Below are 15,888 nucleotides of genomic sequence, written 5' to 3'. Positions count from 1 at the left end.
GATTCCTGTGCAGTGTTAGAGAATGCTTCCTATATGGTTGAAGTTTCACTAAAACCATGTCACCAATGTTAAACTCAGCAAACCGACATTTAGAATCAACAAACTTTTTTGTAACTTGCTATGCAAGCATCAAATTTGACTTCAACTTAGCAAAACAGAATCTCTCTGTCAACATAGCCAGCAGAGATGGAGGATCCCAATTCTGTAGCCCATATTTGATAAGATTGGGTTGGTCACAACCATACACCACTTTGAAAGGCGCCATACCAGGTGTTATACCAGAATTCAGCACAAGGGAGAATTTTAGACCAACATTCAGCACTAGGGAGCATTTTAGACCAAAGGTGTGGGCTTTGGCTAGTAAATCAGCACAAATACAAACAACACATTTATTCACAGCCTTGGATTGACCTCCGATGAGGGTGATAGGCCGAGCTCATCGCCAAGGTTGTGCCACTCAACTCAAACTCACAGAGGTGCTACCAAAATCTACTAGTAAAAACTTTGTCCCTTATCCGACACAATGGAACTTGGAAAACCATGAAGCCTCACAAAAGTTTGCATCTACTCCAGCCACCTTTAAACTAGTGAAATCAGATTTTAAAGGGGGTAAAATGACTATTATTTAGACACACGGTCAACGACGACAAAAACAACCGTATCAGAGTTAGATGGAGGCAAACTGGTAATGAAATCCATCCAAACTTCTTCCTAAATCATGGAAGGTATAAGTAATGGTTGCAATAACCCATTCAAAAGAGCATTTGAAGAATAGCTAACATAATTCCAAAAAAAAATGACAATAATATAATTCCCTCAATTTTAAAATACATTTTTGTATGATGAAATTGAGATGTTGTCTTTCATGATCTTTTTATTATATTATGTTATATTATATATCTTTCTATTTAAAATATGTTATGTAACTCTCTCCTCCCTAACATAAATGTGTAATGTATTATGTACCCCTAAAAAAAGAAAAAGAAAATGTAATGTAATTTTATAGATTTTTTGTGATAGAATATTTAAAACTCAAAAATTAATATTTTTCTATGATGAAATTTCTTCTTCAAATTTATTTTTTCTTCTTCTTCGGCAAAGTATTACAGTAACTACTATTTCTACCCAAAAAAAATATTTATACATGTAATTTTGATCAAAATCAAAGTAATTTTGAACAAAATCAAAATTTCATAAAAACTATTATTCGTAATTTATAAACAGTACACCAATAAAAATAACAGACACGAATGTCCGAACGTTAGTTATTAATTAAATATAATATTTTTTAGATGTTAGCTTGAATTTCCGTGAGCACACACACACACACACACACATATATATATATATATATAGAGAGAGAGAGAGAGAGAGTAATATCCGTGTAGAGTGGAGTTGAAAAATACTTCAACTAGAATGAAGAAATACATTCTTTGGGAAAAAATCAAGCGGCATAAATGAAAAGATACTCCCTTCAATCTCAAGTTATAAGCAAAAGTTTTAGATTCATTCAATAATTAACGTATTTGGTTAGTATTACAGACCAAATATATTAATTATTGAATGAATCAAAAAGTGAATTTTGCTTATAATTGATAGCAGGGGATACTCTTTCTCAAACAATAAAAGAAAATACATGTGGAAAATAAATTTTAAGGTAACAACCACAAAAACATACTCAATTTTGGTTTCAATCATGGCAAAAAGAATCAAGAAACATATTTTTTTGGAAGTAAAAAATCAAGAAACATAGATAAAAAGATTCTCTTTCTCAAACAAAAACAGAAGATACACGTGAGAAATAAATTTTAAGGTAACAACCATAAAAACATACTCAATATATGTTTCAATCACTTTTCACTATCCATAGTTCATGGTACGTTCTTCTTTTGCCAACAAAAATGGTACTTTATTTTATTTTTACATATATATAATTCAAGATTCTTTCACTTTCTCAATTCTCATTCAAACACTTTCAATTACATTCTTTCTTTGCATTCTACTTTCTTCAGTAAAAATAATTTTTTTCCCTTCTATTCTACAATATGAATGATCAGTTTCCTATTGGAATGCGTGTTCTTGCTGTTGATGATGATAGAACTTGTCTCAAGGTTTTGGAGAGACTTCTCCAAAGGTGTCAATACCATGGTATGCTGCTGCTTAAATATTAAAAATGGATTGTTGACTAAGTAGTGACACAGAATATTTGATACAACATAGATTCGGACTTCGGTTTTAATTTTATAAAATGACATTTGAATGTAATCATATGTGTTTGTGTGTAGGTGCTACTGAAGTTTTTGATTTTGTTCTTTAAATCCTTTTGGCCTAGGCATTGTAATCATGATGATAACATTAATAGTTTCTGTTTTTTTTTTTTGTTTGTTGTAAACTTGAATTTGTCAAGTTGAGTCAGTTTGTTTGTTTATTTTGGTTTTTGTTGTGACACAACTTTTTTGACGGATCTTGATGGTGTTTCCTTAAGTTTTGGAGATATGTGTATTTATGTATATCTATTTTTTCTACATTAGGTCCAGCCAATGCTTTGTATGAATCAATTATGCCAGACTTAAATTTTCTTTGATACTGTTTAGGTTCGGCTAAATTATATTTGACCGATCAAATTCTTTCACAGATTGGACATGATTTGGTTTTTAAAGTTCAAATTTTTAAAAAAATAAATAAAAATTGTGTGTCTAATCTTTTGTGATCTTATGTTGTTTTTTGGATTTCAAAGATTTAATTGCTTAGAAATTGTTGGATTCATTAGATCCAGGATGTTGTGGTTGTATCTGCAATGTATCATTTTTACTCTTTCAAAATGATATTAATTGTAGTTATGATTATCTGTTTCAGTAACCACTGCTCAAAGTGCACGAACCGCATTGAACTTGTTGAGAGAAAACAAAAGCAATTTTGACCTTGTAATCAGTAATGTTCATATGCCAGACATGGATGGATTTAAGCTTCTTGAGCTTGTTGGACTTGAGATGGACCTACCTGTCATAAGTGAGTTATGCAATTCTCCAATCTTGTTACTGATACATTTATAACAAATTATAGTGTTTTGATTACAAAGTTTTTGATTTCAGTGTTTTCTGCAAATGATGATCCAAGGATGGTGATGAAAGGAATTGATCATGGTGCTTGTGATTATCTGCTGAAACCTGTCACATTGAAAGAGGTACAGATGATTTGGCAACATGTAATTAGGAAGAAGAAAACTAGCAAAAGAAGCAATCATGATGTGCCTAATTTTGATAGTGGAAATGGAATAGATTCAGCTGTGACAAGAAATTCTGATCAAAATGAAAAGCCAACTAGAAAAAGGAAGGATAAGAATGATGATATTGAGGAGGAGAATGAAGATGATCATGACAATGATGATCCAACAGCACAGAAGAAGCCTCGAGTTGTTTGGTCCAATGACTTACACCGCAAGTTTCTTGCTGTTGTTAATCAATTAGGCATTGAAAGTACGTTCTTTCGTCTGTCTTCAATGCGCAAAAATAATTGTCCTCATAGCAATCCAATTGATATATTCGTCTTTATTTTTTCTCATTTTATTGAATATGTTTGTTTGAGTAGGTTATAGCAATTCAATGTTGAGATTAATATTATAATATGAAAATGAAAATTTTACTTTGTATTATTTGAAAACTTCCTCAAATACTCTCCTATGATTAATCTAGGAGTGAATGTGAATCTCATGTCATGATCATTACTCATGTTTAACCGTGCTATGAAGTTTTTCGATGCTAAACTGTGTTTCTTATTTTAGTTGTTATTTTGCTTGCAGATGCTATACCAAAAAAGATTCTTGAATTGATGAATGTTGAAAATCTTACAAGGGATAATGTGGCCAGCCATCTCCAGGTGTTTTTCTTTATCTCTTATGCTTTACTTTTATACGCTATGAAGACAGCAATGACATTAGCTAAACATGACACTGACATAGTGACACTGCTAATAATTTACAAATTTGAAGTAATTAAATTAAATGTAATCACACGTATCAGCGTCTGACACTAGACAAACACACCTTCAATCTGAAGTGCATGTGCTACGAAGTTCTCAAGCACTTTAATTCACGAAAACTTACTTGGTTCTTTTTTTTTTTTTTTTTTTAAATCTGCAGAAATATAGACTCTATCTGAAAGGAATTAGTTCTGGGGAAAACCAACAAGCAAGATTCAGTTCTCTCACTAGAGTTGGAGAACATTTTCATACATTGAATAACTCTAGACAGTTTCATAATCCTAACAGTGCTTTTAGACCATTTCCATCTGGTGGTGGTATGAGTAGCAGATTGAACACTCCTGCTAGTGTCAATATGCATGGATTTCAACCGGCCAAAGCTCACGCCAATCCGAACCATGTTCAAAGAATGCCAATTTCTTCTGTAGCCTCTCAACATCCACTGTTTTCTTGCTCTTTACATGGAAAAAGGTTCAATGACATTTGGGCAAGCACTAAGCAATTACCTGAAACAAATTCTTACCTTCCACAAGGGGTTATTTTTAACAGCACTAGCAATGTGCCATTTCAAGGATGGAATAAAAACCATAATAATCATGTGATTGGTAGTTCAATAGGCTCTTCTACAACTCCTGTTGTAAATGTTGAACGAGAAGGGCCTTCAAAGAAACCACATGAGGCATATATGATGAGCAACAAGATGGAGTCTAAAAGTTGCTGTATCTCTAATGATATTTGTTCCCTCGAAGACGTCATCAAAGTCATGACCAAACAGGTAATATAATTTATGCAATGTGATGAAGTTCTTATGCAATGTAATATAATCTAACGTATGGTTGTTGCTTTGAGCATAATTAATTATCGTCAAAAATCATATAATGGCTTAAACATGTCTGCCGTGACAATAATTGATTTTGACAATAAGTGAGTTGAAGGTAAAGTGTTCTGTGTTTGGAACATATGTAAAAATGACTTGAACTATAAATTTGTGTGAAAATCAATTCCAGGATCAAAAGCTACACACCATAGCTTCAAGTAGAATCAATTATGAAGGTAGAATCAATTCTTATTCTACTTAAAAAAAAATAATGTCAAAATCAATTTGTACCCTCTCTAGAAGGTGTTATCTTTGCGCATGATCGCAAAACCCTTAAAGGATAGGTACAACTACAGGGTGCATATCTTCGCAAGGGTGTGTGTAATCCTTTTGGACTTGAGTCTAATCGTCTGCGAGTTGATAGAAGGTGTTGAGAAGGAGGCCTCCGTCGTTGATCGGCGATCCGCCTTCGTCAGCCGTAAGTATGTGGTTTATTCGTGGACCAAAAGAATGATATAATCATATAGAGGTAGCAATAAACGGAGCCAACTCAAATATACGTTGGAACTTAATTTAATAATTAATTCGCTAAACTTGGTTTATGAACCAAATGAATTGACCTTGAGCTGAAAACTAAATTCATTAACTAAATAAGCAGAACTTGAGCAATATATACTTTACCTCGTTTGGTACACGATTAAACCATGTATATATCTTTAAAGTTTTATTATACAATTTTCTCTATTGCTTGTTGATAAATATTTTCTTTTGATGCAGAAACAATTATATGCTAATTACTCTGGTGGGAAATCAAAGTGACAACAAGATTGGAAGTATTTAAATATGCATCAAGTCATGCTTGTTGTTGCTGATGAAATTTATAGAATGTGAAAAAGTCTTCAAATATATACTCTCTTTTCCAAGTTTTGTCTTCTCAATCAGATTAATTCTTTCCATCAAGAAGAGTTTTGCTCAAAATTTGTCTAAACACATTCTTTTTCACGGGCTCAATAGCACTTTTTGAAATTTTATTGTGGAGGCATGTTCTCTCTCTCTCTTTCCGTTCAAGTCATGTTTTATTTTGAAATTTTTTCACACTTTTTGTTAGTGGTCTAAAAGCAAAAATTGATTTTTTTTTTTAATGACAAATATATTATACTAGTCTTTGACTCGTGCAATGTACGAATGAAAAGAGTTTTATTGTAATATTGGCTCTCGATTAAAATATAAAGTAATTTATAGATAATTTAAATAGGGTTAAATATGTTTTTGATCCCTATAAAATTGAGACATTTTAAGTTTAGTCCTTACTTAATTTTAATAGTCATTTTAGTCCTTAAATTTTTTTCCTACACTCAGTATTAGTCCCTCCTCGATTCAAATTTGTTTAATTTATGCTTAAACTCTTGATTTTTGAACAAATTTTTGTAGGCGTGTTAAGAACATTACTAAAAGTTCCTCTGCAAAAAATTGTCACAAAATTTGATTTCTACGTCCAGATTTTTTTAATTTTATCTTTAACTTCTGCCGTTTTAAAAAATTCATATTTAATTCGTTTTATGTTAAAAAAAATTAAATTTTAGTAAATGAACCTTTCATAGTGTTCTAAACTTGTCTAAAAAAATCGTTCAAAAATTTAAGAGTTTAAGGATAATTAAACAAACTTTGTTGTAATAGGGACTAAAATTAGTAGTAATTTTCTTTTTGTAGGGACTAAAAAACCTTTAAAATTAAGTAAGGATTAAACTTAGAACTTCCCAATTTTATAGGGACCAAAAACATATTTAACCCATTTAAATATGATTATCTTCTTCCAAATAAAAAAGTCATCGACCCACGTTTACTCCACTTTAGTTCCATTACACAACATTAGCTAATAATCATCAAATAACCACATTAGTTGAACGTCACACAAACAAATATTACATAGATAAAAGAGAAACTAATCAAGAAGTACAAACATATATAAAAATTTAAGTACAAGAAGTACTCAAATCAAGCGATAATAAAATTGAAGAATCCCTCCCATAAAAAAAAAAAATAAGAGCGGAAAGTAAAACATCATCAGAAAATCATCTAAACTTCTATCAAAAACACTCAACAACAGCCGAACAAGAGGAAGACTAGGAACATAACCCCTTAGTCAACCAACCTCTTTATAAATCCACCACAAGTCACTATCAGCGTCAACACATAATAGGTTCATGATCCCACTCATAGAAGAAACATGTGTGATCAGAATATTTCCCAAAAAAAATCACTTTCAAAGAGATGGATTTAATCATATCCACTAACTGGAGCACATATGTCTCCTTTCGCAAAAAGATGAGAGTGTTTGGGCATTTTCACATGGACCATACCAAATTAATAAGAAACCAAACCTCTCTTTCCCCCACTCCCATCACCTAAATCAAACAAAAAACTAAGTAGATTTGGTAAATGTAAATGTAAAACAAATTCTCATCCCAACCACCTAAACACACGATACCACACCTGATCTAGAAAATAATGTCTAACAAAAAAGTGACAAACTGACTTTACAGACTTATTACAGAAAACACAAGAAATCCCACCAAAATCAACTATATTTTTCATAGAAAATAGATTTTGTCGAGTCGAAATCTTATATCGAAGTAGCGGCCAAGAGACAGTAATAAATATACTTGGCTTCCCATATTTGAAATGCATAAATTGGCTTATAAACATGGTTCTTTATTGTTTTTTTTTTTAAGGAATGGTTCTTTATTGTTTGTTTTAGCAATTCTTGCATGGTAGCTTGTGGATAATTTTTTTTTTTTTTTGCTTCTTTTACATATCCCAACAACCATGCATTATATAAGAGTAGGATGATCATAAAATCAGTCATGTTTTATATGAGTTGGATTATCATTCTATCAAGTCTGAGAATAATGTTTAATGTAAACAACTTGTGATAGTTGTGCAAGGGACATTTTGGGAAATTTGGGGGGCTGTGAGCAATACGGGGGACCTAAACATCAATTTTGTCACATGTAACAATTTTGGCCCAAAAATATTCAGTAATCGACACAGAACAGAACAGAAGAAAGGAGAAGAAGAGAATCGAAATCGAAATCGAAATCGAAAATGGCTGTGATGGAGAGGCTAAGAATGTTCGTTGCTCAAGAACCAGTTGTCGCTGCTTCTTGTCTCATCGCTGGCTTTGGTATCTCTCTCTTAACCCTAATCTTCCTCTTCTCAATCATTTCATATAATTAGGGTTTCTGTTTATTCATTCAGCTTCGCATCTATTCAATTTGTTATTCCGATAATAATGTAAATCTGTAAAAAAAAAAAAAAAATTAATAATTTCAATTTTCGCATCAAAATCATGAAAATACTGTTTTTGTTCCAGCCTTAATTTGGCCACTATTTGGTTAGATTATCATGTATGGAACCAAATTGAATCTTGTTTGTCTAAGATTGAGGTAGATGGAATGGAAGTAACAGCATAGATAGTTCATTTTTTGGGTTACTACTGGTTCTTTGACTTAGCTACCTCACTGGGTGTTGGGAAGGTGTTGAATTCCTCATAACATGTTTACCTTTGGTCTTAAATTTTCTTTGATTGATTCGTCTTCTCTACAACCAGTTTATTCTGTTTCATGATTCTTCTTAAAATTAATTTAGAAACATGTTTCTAGTTGTGTTTTGTAACCAACATGCTATTCACTTACTATGTGAAATTTTCTGTAGGCCTTTTCCTTCCTGCTTTTGTGAGGCCTATGCTGGACACATATCGAACAGCCGAGCAACCACCTCAACCTGCTTTGAGCGATGTGAGTTTAACTTTGTAGTATTGTTTCCAAAACAAATAAATTGTATGAATTTTTATTATTTTATCTCATCACGGGGAGTAGCATTAGTTTTTCTGCACTTCTGTTTAGTGATGTTATGTTCTCTGAAAGACCTGTAAGAAGAGGCTTTAGGGGCAAGCTGTTGTGAAACCAGCAGAGTTTCAGCATTATAGTATTTGCTACTTGATTTTGCAAACCATCCCCTACATTCTGTTTTTCCCATTAGTATCACTTGAGATAAAGCACCCAATATTTTCAAGTGCTCACAATCATAAATACAATTGATGTAAACCCACCATTAGTTCCAAGAATAGCTTGTCTCGAAAGGGGTTTGAGATGCACGTGCTACTCCCTACTCTCCCCAGATTGAGACCATCATTTACATTTATGGTTTCTTGATATTGGTGTTCTATATCGTTGCAGGTGGTTGCAGGTATGACTGGTAAAAAGTAAGCTGATTCACTTGGGATACAAGGGAATAATTGGCAACTTCTCTGCTTGAACTTTTTTTTTCCAGCTGTGAGTAATAAAAGTACCTAGTTACAAAACATTTGATTGAGCATCCATTTGTGACAATCTATCAGTTCCAGATTAATCCAAAGACTTCATTTTATATTTAAGTTAAGTCTTTGGTTGAATGTCGAGCTTATTCTGCCACCTGATGTATTTTCCCTCTACTAGCTAATGCACTTTCTGAATTGTTCCTCTAGTGACAATATGGAGTTTTGTTTAGCTGACTTGAATACATGAATGTTGTTTATAAATTGAGTTGTCATTTAATACTAAGAACATGAATACATCTTGATGTTATGTTCTTTTTTGAACAAATCTTGAGGTTATTGTATCTTGTCGTTAGGGATGGAAATGGGCTAGGCTGGGCCGGGCTTTGTAAGGCCTAAGCCTGGCCTGCTTCAAAAATTATAGGCCTGAGCCTGGCCTATTACCTGTCATAGGCCTGGCCTTTTTAAAGGCCTGATGAAGCCTGAAAGCCTATTTAAAAGCCTATTTTCCACTAAAGTCTAGCAACATCTATAAGCCTACTACTAAATAGGCCAAAACATATGAAGGCCTAAAACACACGAATATGTCTGCTACTAAATAACGAAATCTTACGAATGTCTAATCACACAACTATATGTGGTACAAAATAACCAAATCATATGAAGGGTTGAGTTTATGAAAAAAATCTTCAACAATATCAATAATGAAAGATATATTATTTATAAAAAGCTTAATAGGCCAGCCTGACAGGCTTAATAGGCTTTTTCTAAGCCTTAGCCTGACCTATTTAAGTAAATAGGCTTTATATAAAGCTTGAGCCTGGCTTTTTTATTAAACGAGCTGGGCCGAGTTAGGCTTTAAATAGGCTAGGTCGTAGGCCCCTGTCGGGCGGCCTAGCCCGTTCCCACCCCTACTTGTCGTTATCGCTCTTTTACTAGGATTTATATCATCTCCTTTTCCTCACTCACTTTCACCTTCATGTTAGGAAGGAGACACAAAAATAATTTTCTGAACTTTATACAAAAATCAAAATTGAGTAAACAATTGCTTGTGTCTATATTCACTACTAAAAGAAACACTGTAGTACTAAAAAACCAAAAGTACATTAGTGGTGCAAATGGGTTTGTATGTTTTTTTTTTGGGTGAGTGGTGCAAATGAGGGGTAACCTTGGCGCAACCGGTAAAGTTGTTGTCATGTGACTGTAAGGTCACGGGTTAAAGTCCTGGAAACAGCCTCTTGTGTAAAAACAGGGTAAGGCTGCGTACAATATACCAAATGGTGGGACCCCTTCCCGGACCCTGCGTATGCGGGAGCTTCAGTGCACCGGGTTGCTTTTTTTTAGTGGTGCAAATGGGTTTGTATCTTATTATTGCATGAAAGAGTATTATATGTTGTTATTATTAATAATATATGAACATAGCTAACTCGATTTAGCATTTTGTAATTAGACGTTAGAATAAAAAAAATGTTATCATTGCATGAAAGAGTATTATATGTTGTTATTATTAATAATATATGAACATACCTAACTCGATTTAGCATTTTGTAATTAGACGTTAGAATAAAAAAAAAAACAGTACACATTTGGTGGACATCCGTTTGCAGGGCACAGATTCGAACCCGCAAAGTTTAAAGTTTAATTTAACCATCTCAAACTTTATTATTTTTAATAAAAGAAGAATTGTAAGTAAAATTCTGTCAAAAAAAAAAAGAATTGTTAGTAAAATTATAAATTAATTGGTTAGATGCCATATATCTAAAGTTAAAACAAATATTACTAATTTTGCATAAACGTTTCATATAATTGGTTATTAATTGTTATAATCTAAGAGAAGGGATCCATTGACTCCAGGAGTAAGTCTAAACACTTACTCCAAATCTTGACCCTTCATTTTAATTGTAATTAATGGCTGTGATTAATTCAATTTAATTGTTAAGGTGGAGTGTTTTTCAATTTTCAAGTCCACGACACTTACATCACAATTCACAAGAATCATTCTTTTCTTCTTCTTCTCTCTCTCTTTCTCTTTCTCAATTTATGGTTCTTTATTAACATGTTGAATCCTTTGTGTTTTTATTCCTCCAAAAATTCTAGTTAGGGTTTCTCTGATACACAATTTGCAAAAGCTTCCATGCATAATCGTTCTTTTTCTTCTTTCTCTCTATCAATTTGCAAAACCTTTCATGCTTCTATTCTAGGGTTCTTTGTTAACATGTTGAATCCTTACTTATCAATGTTTCGTCCCAATGAAAATTCTATGCTTTTTATTCCTCCAAAAATCTAGTTAGGGTTTATCTAATACACAACCTTTGATTGTTATTTTATTAGAAATTGAGTTTATGTGCATCGAAAAGAGCGGTTGTGAAATATTTGAGGAGCATAATATTTAACTTGAGAAAGGAGAAAACTGATACAAGCAAAAAGGAAAGGAGAAGCTTTTCTGAAGAGAAGTTACAGGGAGAGAGATTCTAAGAGGGAGAAAATATAAAACCATTTTTTTCAATTGATTAACGTTTTTCGCCAGAAAAATTGATTAGTGGTCATATACTTACATAAAAAAGGATGTCATGTGTTTATTGAAAAACTAACAAATTGACAAAGAAAATAAACTGCTCCAATTCACCCAAATTCCTATCAAACTTGATTTATGATTTATCCACAGTGAACAAAGTATCACGTTGTTGGAAAATTATGAGTTACACAAGTTTGTTATTTAGTTAATATATGAACTGTAAATGAAAACTTAAAGGGGAAACCATTTTAGGGATCGGAATTTGAGTCACCTCCCAAAGCTTAAAGAAAGAATTTGGTTTTATGGATCAGTCCAAATGATTGTGAATTGTTGTGTCTTGGAAGATAGATGTGTGCTGCTGTGGAGAGAGGAAAACACCCCACCTTAACAATTAAATTGAATTAATCATAGCCATTAATTATAATTAAAATGGAGGGTTAAGATTTGGAGTAAGTGTTTAGACTTACTCTTGGAGTCAATGGATCCCTTCTCATAAACTAATTAAAATGTTGAAATTACATTTTCAATTGTTTGCAACAGTAATTAATCTAATAAACAGATTTTATAATATAGTATTGTCATAATATATTATCCATAACCGACGGTTTATGCTAATTTATTTTTCAAACTTATGATATTATCGTTTCTGCAAATGATTTTTTTTATATGTAAAATCAAAACTAAAGATACCTTTTAATTGAGTTAAACATATTTTACGTTGAATTCTAAAAACATCTAGGCATTTCCTAAATTTATAAATTAATTGTATGAAATTGTAAATCATCAATAAACCAGATGTAATTTCGTCCTCAATTTTATTGATCTGCTATTAGAAGACATATGTGAATTGTAGCCAATTCAATGGCGTTACGATAGAACTTGGAAAAAATGTCTGTCCATAAATATCATTTGCACTGGACATATTACTTAGGCGAAGAAGTCAATAAAGTGGTTGACATTCCACTTGTTATTTGGCTCTAATAAAGACAAGTACTAAGCAAATGGAATAGAAAAGCAGAAGGAAATAAGAAAAGAGACATGATTGCAATCATCCAAAGGGGAGGGGAGTAATTGTAACATTACTAATTTCTACTAATTAGGTTAAAAATCATGTACCCCACTAGAAAACAGAGACTACTAGCATGATCTAAACCCCACACTCTTTTACAGTACTGCAACAAATTAGCTGGTTGTGTTGTGTCTTCCACTATAATGAACATGTCATAGACTCACATAGTTATTATCTCATAAAGATAATACAGTACAGATAATGCCGTGGATAGTTTCTCAGACACATGATTTTTAACTGACCAGCAAAATCTATTCTCAAAGCTTAAGGCCACTCCCATCTTTCTTCTTCAACTTTTTGCTTCTCCATGGAAGTGTAACCACCTGCTTCATCCCCTTACGGATGGTTGTCTGCAAATACAAAATTAATAGACCATTTGCATTTTAATAATAATTATGACATATGCAATTCCACACAGAATGAAAAAAGGGTTGAAGCTTACCCAGGTAGGGGACTTGCCATGATGTGAGAGGCTAGAAGAACTCCCAGAACGTTTCATCATCTTGTTGTTGTCTGCAATGTCAATGGTTCCAGTATCCTTATCAGTAGAAGAAGATGGAAAGACATGGCTACCACCACTGACCTGATCTCTTTTGACATTTTTCCTCCAAGAACCAAACCAACCACTGTCTCTTTTGATAAGAATATTCATAGTACTACCAAGTAAGCCTCTATCAGTACTGAACGAAGAACCATAGCAATTGTTGTCTTCAATTCTAAAAGATGGAGACCGGAATCTGTTGCTGGTTACATGAGGACCCTGCTGCAAAAGGGTGGGTGAGGGTACTACTAACAACCTTGGAGGAAGTTCCAAACACTTGTCACTACTGGGGTTAGTGAAGGGCACAAGTGCATTGCAAAGCCTTGGCTTTCCTGGTTCTTGTTCCCAACGAAATGGTACTGAACCTGAGGTTTGAAGTGGTGGAGTCACCGTCCCCGTTCTCTCTGGGGATTCCATTTGCATTTGAATTTTCATTATTGGTGAGACAGAGAACAAAGGGAGCCTTGGTATGCTGCTCTCTTGCTCTGTCTTTGCTTCAGAACCCATCACACTCTCACAAACAAACACAGACTGTCTTTGTGAAATTGTGAATGTGATCAGTAAGATAATAATAATAATAATAATAATAAAGGATAAATGATATAAAAGATCATTTGGTGTGAGAGTGAGTTTGATATAACTGAATTGGATTTTGCCAAAGAGGAAAGTGTGGAAATATGATTAGGTGAGAAGACAAAATACGTATCGTATGTTACTTTCCGCTTTGTCTTGGGGTGCAATATGATATTATCAATACAATACCACCCTTACTTTTTTCTCTTATAAATTAGAGTGGAAGATTACCTACTTTTTTTTCTTATGCTAGCAAATCTTTTTGGTGCAGGGTCAATATTTATGCAATCAGGGTGACTGCGATCATTGAATTGAAATCGAATGGTTCAAAATCTCTTAAATTTTAGGTTGTTCGATCTCGATTCAATGACTATGGTTTGTCTTGAATGCGTGAAAGTGTCAAAAATCGTACTACATGTAATCCGATTTGGAGAGTAACTTAACGCACTCACACAATTATTATAACTATGATAGTTGGACCTTCTGATTTTGATCCAATAATCACAATTGTATCGACTGCATTTGACTCGGGTAAACCAATTTGTTTTCTTTAATAATAATGAGCATATTTGTCTCGTGTCAAAAATTCACGGACCGATAGCATTTCATCATTCGAAAAGTACTAAAAGTAGCCACTCAATTAGACCACTAGTACCAGAAGTATCCACTCCATTTTACACGAAGACAAAACTTCTGCAAAGCAAAACTATTTTGTCGGCATACTATGAGAGTATAAAGATATAAATTATGAATAACCAAAATTGATTTGCTACATAAAAATGTATTATATGTCTCGTTTTAATTAATATTCTTAGTTAGGAGTTAGGACTACAATTTTCCCTGAGCATAGGAATTATTTCTAACACTACCTGCCATCATACACTTTGGCCTTTGCCCTGAGCATAAGTGTTTTCCATATCAATTTGGCATCCAATGCGTATAGCATGATGAACAGATCACTGATTAGTTGGGAGTGACAAGTGAAAGTGACATGCCGTTTCACTCCTGTTTTTGCTACCAAACACAAATTACTGCCTAGCTACTGATGTTCAACAAACATCGTAAATCAGCTTCATCTAATAATTTACCCAAACTATTCATCGCTGGAGAGTTAAGACTTAAGACTTACTTAACGTTGACTCTAATTTGATTACATCCTTGTCAGCCATTCTAGTTTTTTTTTTGTTGGTTAGACATTTCAAATACAAGTTGTTAAAACATAAGGCTTTGTTTACGAGTTGGTACACAACTCTCGTATTATTTGATACACAACTCTCGTATTTTCCATTCATGACATGAACAAAGGATGTTTGCTCTTTAGACTCCAAAGATTGCTATCACACACTTGGAAATGACCTTCAATACCTCCAATTGCAGTTTAATTTTTCTTTTGAAACAAACAGTAGCTAACTATCGTTGAGGGTATTTTGTTCATTTCAAGGTGTGTGATAGCAAATCTTTTTGCGTAACAGCAATCTTCTGAACAAGGTGGTTACCTCTGCACTTATACCTTTGCCCATAATATTTTCCGGTAAAAGTGTAAGTGTTTCCCATTTTCCGCCAATTTATCCTAATATTATTGTTGATGAGTACATGGATGCTCGTGGCGGAGAATTTCAATCTGAGTTTGACTAGGATTGAAGCTTGGATGAATCTACGTACATATTAAATTGTTTAACTAGAGTTATTGTGTTATGTTTGATCCATTTGAAAATTAGATCCAAAACATTACGTACAAATTAAATAGTTTCTATGAAGACGAGAGCTAATTATTGAATTCAGGAATTTTTTTATGTGCTACAAATATTTTGTAGGGGTGAAGTCAAATGATGATAGGGTTAAAATTTGAATTTTTTTACTGTGTGTGTATGAGTGAAAGTATAAATGTAGAGGTATAAGGTAAAATATCCTATTTTTGGTCATTTAAGTTCAAGGGCAAACTATATCCATATGCGCAACAGTCCAATTTGTTTTAAAAGAGTGGAGTTAGGCTTTTCTAGCCTTCTCATTTTTTCTTTTTGCTGGAAAATATACTATGAGAGTTATCTACACTAGCGAAAAGACGAGCACTCACGTGTCC

The 15,888-nt window shown here is 33.1% G+C and overlaps 3 protein-coding genes across 3 annotated transcripts; 2 read left to right on the top strand and 1 right to left on the bottom strand.

Annotated features, from left to right (window-relative positions):
- Nucleotides 1–1,637: 1,637 nt before the first annotated feature.
- LOC146911700 (two-component response regulator ARR12-like) lies at nucleotides 1,638–5,614 on the top strand. The gene is made up of 6 exons (XM_085729539.1): nucleotides 1,638–2,148; nucleotides 2,857–3,009; nucleotides 3,093–3,476; nucleotides 3,800–3,876; nucleotides 4,139–4,753; nucleotides 5,573–5,614. Exons 1-6 carry the CDS (start codon nucleotides 2,046–2,048, stop codon nucleotides 5,612–5,614), a joined length of 1,374 nt encoding a protein of 457 aa, XP_085585665.1. The 5' UTR covers nucleotides 1,638–2,045.
- Nucleotides 5,615–7,873: 2,259 nt separating this feature from the next.
- Nucleotides 7,874–9,374, top strand: LOC146911699 (fiber). The gene is made up of 3 exons (XM_085726458.1): nucleotides 7,874–7,979; nucleotides 8,510–8,592; nucleotides 9,034–9,374. Exons 1-3 carry the CDS (start codon nucleotides 7,901–7,903, stop codon nucleotides 9,061–9,063), a joined length of 192 nt encoding a protein of 63 aa, XP_085582584.1. The 5' UTR covers nucleotides 7,874–7,900; the 3' UTR covers nucleotides 9,064–9,374.
- Nucleotides 9,375–12,650: 3,276 nt separating this feature from the next.
- On the bottom strand, nucleotides 12,651–13,937 carry LOC146911698 (uncharacterized protein At4g00950-like). The gene is made up of 3 exons (XM_085726457.1): nucleotides 13,137–13,937; nucleotides 12,907–13,044; nucleotides 12,651–12,845 (listed from the first exon to the last, which is right to left on the bottom strand). Exons 1-2 carry the CDS (start codon nucleotides 13,740–13,742, stop codon nucleotides 12,952–12,954), a joined length of 699 nt encoding a protein of 232 aa, XP_085582583.1. The 5' UTR covers nucleotides 13,743–13,937; the 3' UTR covers nucleotides 12,651–12,845; nucleotides 12,907–12,951.
- Nucleotides 13,938–15,888: the final 1,951 nt, after the last annotated feature.

The sequence above is a fragment of the Medicago sativa genome, chromosome 7 (assembly GCF_051527215.1).
Source record: "Medicago sativa cultivar Bolivia chromosome 7, Bolivia_mono, whole genome shotgun sequence".
In the NCBI taxonomy this organism is placed as follows: domain Eukaryota; kingdom Viridiplantae; phylum Streptophyta; class Magnoliopsida; order Fabales; family Fabaceae; genus Medicago; species Medicago sativa.
This window is presented reverse-complemented; position numbering and strand designations above follow the sequence as displayed.